We start from the raw sequence: 9,235 nt of genomic DNA, 5'->3' as shown, positions 1-9,235 counted from the left end.
TCACTCATTCATGGCCTCCAATAACTCTTAAGTACTATGTAATATCATCACCCTTTTTACAGATGAGAAATCTGAGGTTCAGCAAGGTCAATGACTTGCCAAAAGACCTCACCTAGTTCAAAGGCTGGGATTCAGCCTGTATCCTTATTGTCCTAGGTCCTTTCCCATATTTATTGAAATTGATACATATTTTATAAATGTATTAAAATTATGTACACTGTAGCTTAAACAAATCTATAATCATATCATAAGCATTTGAAAGCTGCAATGCAGCTTCATAATTATCCTCTTTAATGGCTGCCTAATATTTTAATATTTCTGTGATATGCTGGACCATAATTTAATTCACCCTTCTCCTGATGTAGATATCTAGGTTGCTTACCTTAGGACTCAGAATCATGAACTAGATGAAATTTGGCTCACAAAAACTTCTGGGGATGGTTGGAATTCTTTTTCTGGACAAAACGTTGTGTTTATGATTCACCTTGGCCTTGCCAATTATTGTGTGTGCGTGTGTGGTCCTTTTCCTTGAAATGGTATTTATTAATAAGATTAGACCTGCTTAGATAATTACAGGAGATTAAGTACATGAAATTATGCACGTACTCATGTGCCTAATATTTCTACTCATTGCTCCAAAACAGCTCCTGCTTATTTCAGCAACCGTTCCTTGCTCAGAACAAACCTGTTCACACTTTCAGACTCACCAGGAGGTTGAGGTTGCCACGTCCCAAAACGGGACTGGGAGAGATCAGGATGCACGTCCCGGCTCTGACCAGTAGATGTCTCTATTGCATTCACCCTCTATTTACAGGTTCCTCCTGAATGGGAAGGCTTAGGAGCAAAACTGATGGTGGGAGGGTTGTTCCTTTTGTCACCTTCTACCAGGCTCCACCTCCACTCTCATTTCCCCTGCCGTAGTTTCCTGATTCCCGGCAGAAAGGTGATGAAAACAGGAGTGTCCTTTGAGTTTAAACACTACTTTACCAAACATGTTTGCAAAATGGGACTAGTAACTGAAAGCAATCTCTACAGAGCCGAAGACTTTTTCTCCTTAAATAGCATCATACTCTGAACTAAAAGCTGTATTACTGAGTCATAACAATTAATTACACTCGGAGGTGGTGAGAAGACAGGATTTAACGCTCTAATGCAATTTGAATTTAGGCCGTTATCTCATCCCGCTGCTATTTAAAACAAAATCACTTTTCCACGGAAGCATCTGCAACCAAGGATGATTTCAAAGCTCAAGTCGGAAGACGTCCCTGGCAACTGAATAGTCCTGTTTTAGCTTCCTGAGAGGTTTAATATGCACATTTGGATTTTCTAGATTTTTGTAATGAAGTGCATCCCTTTTTGCTTTGGGATTTTATAAAAAGAGAATTAGGAGGCTGGGAAGGTCTATTATTGTCAGCAGGAATTTTCTAGGTGTGGGAAGTGTGCATGAAGAGTTATTGGAAAAGTAAAAATATCATCTCAAAACAGAGACCACATGACCAAGCATCTGAGATGTATTTCCATGTAGGGCTGACATACCAACCCCTCATCAGAGGGGATTTTCTGGTAGGCCCAGAGCAGGTAGCAGGGGCTGGGGAAGTAGCTGAGAAAGTCTTGGTGGTTTTTCGGCAGGAATGGGAAGGGTCCCGTGGTCATCAGGGGAGATAGAGACCGGCCTCTCAGAAGCATCTCTGTGGCTTTGCTGGAGGCTCCTAGGGCATTGAGGGTCTGGACCTGCCTGGGTGGGTGGGACCAACCAGCAACTGTCTGGTTTGGAAGGAGCCATCCGGAGCCCTGGAAAAGAGCCCTGGATAGGCACTGCCACTATGTGACTCTCCTCTGGGTGACTCTGTGCTCCCCAAGCCTTGGGAGATGCGGGTTTCTGTCCCTCGGAGAGTTCTGGGAGGGTCTGGTGAGCTGAGTGCTCTGATATCTGGAAATCACTCTACCTGTGCATGACCATGGGCAGATCCTTCCAGACGTGGGGTGTTGATTTTCATAGTGCCCGAGTAGCTCAGGACCCAGGCTGTGCACACGCAGTGTGGTATGCCCTGGGGACCCTTCCCCCGCCGGTCCCCGCCGCTCCGTGGGCCCCATCTCTCAGGAGCCTTGGGCTCCCCACACAGATGGCGTGGTCCTCCCCCTCTATCTGTTCCGTCTGTCCCTGAGCCTTTCCCACCACTTCTCCTCTCACTCTCCTCGTCAGCCTCCAGAATCGGCTTAGCCTCCCCATCCTGCCAAGCTCCCCCAGCCTCCAGCCCCAGAACGTTGTCCTTTTCCCACGGTGTTTCCATGGTCAGAGCAGTTAGAGGAGCAGGCTAAGAGCCCCAGCCTCCAAGTCATCTCGAAGCCACTCACTGGCTGTGTGACTTGAATGGTCACCTAGACTCCGCAAGCCTCATTTGTGTCATCCAAATGATGGGAATGTTCATACTCACCTTGGCCAGCTGTCAAGAGGGTGGGAGGAGCTGGGCTTCTTTAGGAAAGGTAGTTATTTCACAGTGGCCCACACCACCCTCCATGCCTGGGAGCCCAGGGTGGCCCTTGGCTTATCTTTGGGTTCACAGAGCTCCCTGAGGCACCTGGCAGATCTCAGGGTGGATGGAGGATGGGGGATCTTGTGCTGCCTTCCTCACCCAGGTGTAGGAGCCCCAGTCCTCTGGCCCGCATGTCATCCCTCACCTGGTCCATCTTCCCCTCTTACCCCAGACATCCCTGGGCCCCCCCTCAGAGAAGCTCTCCTCTCCCGTTCTTCACCCATCACCCCTGTTTTATTTTCTTGCCAAGATTTCTCACCACCTGACCTAGCGCCCTTTCAGGTGTTTCCTCTGTCACTGACTGTCTCCGCCAAGTAGAACGAAGCTCAGGAGAGGAGGAACATTCTCTTGTTTTCTGTTCTGTGCCACTATATCCTCAGAATCCAGCACAGGGGCTGGAGCTTAATAGATGCTCAGTTAACGCCAGTGGAAGGAAGGAATGGAATTCCGGGGCAGCACAGTGCCCGTCAAGACCCAGGCGATTCAGAGATCCCTGTTGACAGGATCACTGAGACCCCAGAGGGCTATGGGCTCTGGCTTCAGGAAGCCCCCCCCCACCTCCAGGCTCTTCCCTCTCCCAGACCCCATCCCACCCGGGGCTCCCCGGGGGAGCAGGGCCGCCGGTTCTGGCCTCCGCACTCTCCCCTCGCCGGGATTCGGGGTCCCCCGCGGCCGGGATGCGGGCTCCCGGGCGGGCGGGGGCCGGCCCCGGGCATGCTCAGAGCGCGCAGGTCCGGGCGGCGGCGGCGGGGGAGGAGGAGGGAGCGGTCGCCGCCGCCGCCGCCGCCGCCGTGCGCTCGTGGGCCCGGGCGGAGCTGCGCAGTCCTCTCGCAGCTGCGCCAGGACAGGCGGCTCGCGGCCGTGCCCACAAGTTGCCGGCAGCCGAGCGCCGCGCCGCCTCCTCCCGCTCGCGGCCCCCCAGCGCCCACCCCGCGGCGGTCGCCGGCCTCTGGACGCACATCCCGCGGACGCCCACCCCAGATGTGAAGCGGCACCGCAGCCCCTCGCCCCCCGGCGCCATCGATAGAGTCTCGCCAGCTCTCCTCCGCCAGACCCCGCGGCTGGAAGATGTGGCAGCCGGCCACGGAGCGCCTGCAGGTAAGGGGCACCGGGTGACCGGGGGCCAGCCTGGAGGAGAAGGTGCTCGCACCGGAGGAGTAGAGGTGGCGCGTCTGACCACCGCCAAGGATTTGCCCAAAGCGATCGTGTGTGAACGCAAGGATTAGAACCTGATGCTGTGGGCTTAACCCAGCGCCGGGCACCCGGCCGGGGTGAGGGGGGTGATGAAATTGACGAACGCATTGCTTCGGGCGGCGTAACTTTTGCCTTGGGGGTTAGCTGCTTATAGGTATATATAACGTTGGGCTTTCTGACCAGCAATTTTAGATTGCATTCCACTGACACAATTTACTGGTCTGAGGTTAGGAATTTTGCATCCAGATTTTTTTTTTTTCTCCTTTTTGTCTCCAGGAAAGACAGAACAAATGATTTGAGAAAGCATTCGTTTGCCAATATAATTTGGAAATATCAAGCTTGGTTTGGCTTGGTCATGGTATGCTGCTTATTCTATTTTATTTTCTCCTATTGGTTGGAGCTCTCCCGTCGTCTCCCCTGAACCCAAGCTCCCCTGCATATTTGAAAATCAAAAGTTAAATTCAGCCAGGAATAGTTATGCCCTGGGTCACCCCATCAAAAGTTTTTCATTGCTGTCTACTGAAATGCCACACTGCTTTTACTTTGGATTCTGAAGCCAGGGAGATGGGAAGGCGGTCAAAGTGAGAAAGAGGGGCGTTTTCAGAGAGGAGCTCATTCAGTGACACTCGGGACCCCAAAATCACCCTGACCGCAAGGTTTGATTGACTGCCTTTGCTGGAAAATATTCTCAGGAGGAAGGGCAGCTACTCTGCCAGATAAAATCCACTGACTCCTGCAGTTAAACTTTTGGCAGGCTGAGAGCCACACTGTTTCATAGTAAACTTTGAAGAAGTGTTTAAGTGGTAAAATACAGCACCGTTGGAAGCTGAATGCATCTGAAGACTTAGGACAGTGGAGGCCAGGAGCCTTCACTGGCTTTGGAGGTTTCTCAATGAAAATTCAGAGGGCCAAACACAGACTGTCTCTCAGATGCTAGGAGAGTCTAACCTTTGCCTGTGAGTTCTCATACTGAGGATTAACCTGCAGAGGGCATTGCTTTTAGCAGAAATAGATGCCTCACAACCCCTTTCCAAGCCCCCCTGGGCCTGCAGTCTGGGGGGAGTGAGGTCACAGTAAGAGCTTGAGACACCAGGCCAATCCCCTAGGGTCTCAAACAGACTGAACAAGAAAAGAGATCTTTAGCCTTGAAGATAGGGAGGTGGGTGACCAGCCTCCTGACTCTCTCCTTCTCTTATTAAGAGAGTCAATATTGGGCTCTGAATGATTGGCCAAAGGTGATGTAAATGTATTTCGCCACTGGCATCAGTTACCAGTTGTAAGTGTGCATTTTTCCTGCAGTTCAGGGTGCTGAATTTATTCTAAAGGAAGGAGTGACTGAGTGGGGGTGGAGGGCTTCCCATCCAAGCGAGGAGAGAAGCTCTTGGAGGTCCTTAGAGAGATGAGGTCAGAATTCCTGGGGGTGGCTTTTATGGCCTGGGGATCCGTGCCTCTGCAGAGTTTGTAGCTTTTTGTCTCTGGAAGTTATTTCTACCGGCCTGTTTCATGTAGGGACTCCTGTGTGCTCCAGAGCACGTGACCCTTGGCAAGAGCTAGCTCTGGCTTGCGTTCCGCATGGCGATCGTTCCTCGCTAGAAATGTCCTGGCTCTTCTGTGAAATGTACACATGTGCATTTGGCATGAGCCTGGTGTATTACAGTGTGCATTTGCAATGCTTTTGTTTCATTTTGAAGTGTCAGATTGAAAGAGCAGGGCTTTTTGGCTTTTGAAAGCTCAAGTAAACATGCCTAGTCACTGACTAAGATCAAGTCACCCTTGGAAGATACTTATCGACACAGGGCTTAACTTCATGCTGCCCTAATTTAAATTAGCAGCCAGACCTGGTTCTCTTTTAAAAAGTATATCTCAAGCCTTGCAGTTATAAAAGTGAGCCACATGGAGAAAAATCTTCGTATTCATGTCTTCTTCCCCAATAGCAGCTTGGCTCTTCTTTACAACACGCTTTGTATGTTTTTATTTTTTGCTTCTGGGGAAGGGAGCTGTTGAGGGTGACGTGGTGAGTGAGTTGCTTGTAATGCTACTTTGTTTACATTCCTTGTGGTTATTTTTGTCACTTGGGCTCTGTTTGCCGTCTGCGATTTTTTCTTCCCTTTTTTGCCCTCAAGGCACCACTGTATAGGAACATTGGTTTCCGATTCCTCAGTGAATGGGATACTTCACATGCCCAGATGTTGTGGCCATGGAAATGGCAATGGAAAGCGCGTTCGATGGGGAAATAATGATGAATCCCAGTCTGTAACGGAGTCAAAGCCCCACCCTCCTTACACAAATCTGTTTAACTTTCTCATACCACCTCATTACTTTTTTTCCTCATTCATTTTTAATGCAAACATTCTAACTTAGATGAGCTTGAGAGAAGAGAATGCTTCAAGGAAGTGTTCCCGGAGCTTCCTAACAGGACTATGGAGTCAATTTCTTGTACAAATACCTAGAAACAAAAGAGGTGAGGGAAGAAAAGGCCATCTTTCCTTAACTGACTTTATTAGGTCCTCTTAGACGATGCCGTTCTAAAGGTCTGTGGCCCAGGGAGGGAGTGTGGCTGAACTTTGTTTAGGCTGGACAGTCATCCTCTAATTAATGTGAGCCCAGTATCCAGCTCTCTTGTCAGGAAATGGCATCTTTGGTCAGGGTGGATTATCGTTATCAAACCCCACTTCTTTGCCAAACGAACGAATGCTGATCCTTTCTGATCTGAGCCTTTGCTGTTTGACCCAAATCCAGTACAGGCAAAGTGACCTGTTGCCCCGAGCAGGGCTGAGCTGGGGAATTTCTCATTCAGTCACACAGACTGCGGCAAGTTCCCCTGCTCCCCTGAATGTTAAAACTTCTGTTACATCGCACTCGAGCCCTTGCTGGGAGCTTCTGCCATTAAAAATATAATAGGATCAAAGGGGATGTGAAGATTTAAATGACCACCCCAGCTTTTAAAGTGGAATAAATATGAATTCTTCCCTTTTTACCTTCTCCTTTGCACAGCAGACTTTTTTCCTTAGATGGACTCGGGAGAGTTATAAATTTTTTAAGAAGCAGATTTGAAACAGGCTTTTTTTCAGAAAAGTGAAAGGGGACTTTCCAGTAAAAAGGGCTAAGTATTGGTTTTTCAATATAGAGATGAGATTACTTCTGGCCTCGATGTTTTACAATTTGCATGGGCTGCCTGACGGTCTTCAGCGTTGGGCCGGGCAGAGGCGTTAGAAGTGACAGACTCATCCACTCAGGAGCGTGGGCTCAGCCACAAGGAGCGCGCGTTTCCCCAGAGCGTCTGTCTTCAGGTTGCTACCAGATACATTTTTTTGGAAGCCTGGAAAGGTGGAGGCCAGGAGAAAGATGGCTGGAGACTGAGTTTGGAACAAAGGAGATCAACGCATCCTTGCCTGTCGTGTAGTTATTACAAGGATGGGATGGAGAGTGGTAGTAGAAAGGTATGGAAAAAGGTTCTAGCAAATTCTAATTGTGGAGTAGATCTATGTGTGATCATCTTCTCATGAGGCATTCTATAAAGGTCCTAGTAATTTGCCTGTTTTTCCTGAAATTAAAATGTCTTCATGGCAGATCCAGAAAATACAGAACTTTTATCGATAAAGCTGGCTTTTGGCTTCTCAGCCTGGACCGTGTTTCCCCCTCACCATTTTTTATTTTTTTTTCCATTCACATTTTGGTCCATGGCTGTACCTTAGAACCTCCAGAGGGTGAAATGAGGAAGGGTAGGGAGGAAACCAGATCCTGAAGAACCTTTCTTTTAGTTTCTTGTTAAACGTTTGGCTGATAAAAAGGTTTACATTTGTGACTAAATACTATTGGGTTGGCCAAAAAGTTCATTGGGTTTTAAGTAAAAATAAAAGACATTTTCCATTTTCACCAAGAACCTTCTCGAGCAACGTATTCATTAACCGAACGAACTTTTTGGCCAGCCCAATAGTTGGAGATTTGAGGAGGTAAGAGCACTTCTCCCCCAGGACCATCTTGCCCTTTCTCTGCCTTGTCACATCGGGCGGATCTTGCCTTGGCCTGGAGCGTCGATTGTTCGTGACTTATTTCTCTATCATTATCCACTTCCACTTTTCCCCTGAGAAGGGAGACGGAAGAACCTTCTAAAAGATCAGCTGGAGACCATTAGACTGGGCCCATCAGGCAGAGAGGAAACCTTGGCAAATCTGACACTTTTGCTGGCAGACCAAATTGACAGGAGGAAAACAGAGCGAGGCAGATCATGACAACACCAGCTTTTATGGAGCACGCGCTGTGTGCGTGGCGCGACGCTAAGGGGTTTTATTTGAATTCTCTAAGCTCGTTTACCTTCCATAACCACTTTTATCCCCATGTTATAGATAAAGAAACTGAAAGCCAGAGAGTTTAAATGATCTGGCCAGGGTTGGGCAGCCAGACATGAACTGAGCTGGAATTCGAAGCAGGAGGTTTGCCCCGGATCTCCATCACCGCTTTTCTGTTATTTAGAAGGATGAGACAGCAGGATGAAGTACACCTGCGGGTGCTGTTGTTATTAATAAATAGAATGGCAACGGTGGTGGCCTCACCGGCTCTGAGAGGCTACTTTCATATCTCTTGTTGAAGCCGTGTGGTTGCCTGCGTGGACCAAGGGCTACCTTCTTTTTGGTGGCCCACATCTCTGGGGGAAGTAAACTGCTGCGTCGTCCTCAAGCTGAAATTCCCAGGTGCCATTTAAGAGTCTCTTAAGCTGGAGCACATGGCATTTATCCAAACTAGAGACCTTGAAACTGCAATAAAGCCTGATCACGTCTGCAGTCGCTCCCCATTTAGGCCAAAAGTGGGAGGAAGGGAGGGAGGGGATCGGAGAGTTCAAGAGCAATTGCTTAGAAATGAGCAATAGCTGCTCTTACAGACACACAGGTTTCTCACTAAATCGATCCTACGTTTTGCTGTTCTTTTCAGCCCTCATAGTTGAGTAAGCACAAAGCATTGGGCCCTATCCTTCCTAAAGAAAACTTGGACTGATTAATTTGAGGTCTCGCAGAAGTAAAATGCTATCTTATATCATTGGGTCTTTCCTGGAGTTTTGACAAACTAGAGACCTTAAAAGCTGGCAAAAACCCCGGTCACTTCTGCAGTCGTTCCCCATTTAGACCAAAACTGCGGGGGGGAAGGGAGGGAGGAGGTCGGAGAGTTCAAGAGCAAAATCTCTACTAAGTGACTTGCAAAATGCTAGTCTTGGGGAAAAAACCTCTCTGTCCCTTGGTTACCCGTTGCCTAATGTTGACTGTCCTGGGTTATCTTGGAGCATTAGGCAACGTTTTGCATTTTGTTTGATGTTCCAGATTCTCTCTCTCTTCCCGCCTTCCCTCGCACTGACTCCATTCCACCGTATGAATTTGTCCCGTAAATTGGATCCTGGAGCAGCTGACACTGGACAGCCCCACGGCTATTGGCCATCAGGCTCCCTTGCACAGGGCTATTTTGACTCCTCGAATTAGCCGCAGTTTAGGGACTCGTCAGTGGTCAGCAAATAAAAC

General features: G+C 48.8%; 1 protein-coding gene across 1 annotated transcript in view; it reads left to right on the top strand.

Moving 5' to 3' along the window:
- Positions 1-3,388: 3,388 nt before the first annotated feature.
- PID1 (phosphotyrosine interaction domain containing 1) overlaps positions 3,389-9,235 on the top strand; it is a 250,053-nt gene continuing 244,206 nt past the window's right edge. The window contains exon 1 of the mRNA XM_007114949.4: positions 3,389-3,632. Within this exon, the coding sequence (XP_007115011.1) occupies positions 3,603-3,632 (30 nt within the window). The 5' untranslated portion in view covers positions 3,389-3,602. The remainder of the gene's footprint in view (positions 3,633-9,235) is intronic.

Source organism: Physeter macrocephalus, chromosome 2 (assembly GCF_002837175.3).
Source record: "Physeter macrocephalus isolate SW-GA chromosome 2, ASM283717v5, whole genome shotgun sequence".
Lineage (NCBI taxonomy): Eukaryota > Metazoa > Chordata > Mammalia > Artiodactyla > Physeteridae > Physeter > Physeter macrocephalus.
Note: the sequence above shows the minus strand (reverse complement) of the source record. Positions and strands in the feature narration are given on the sequence as shown.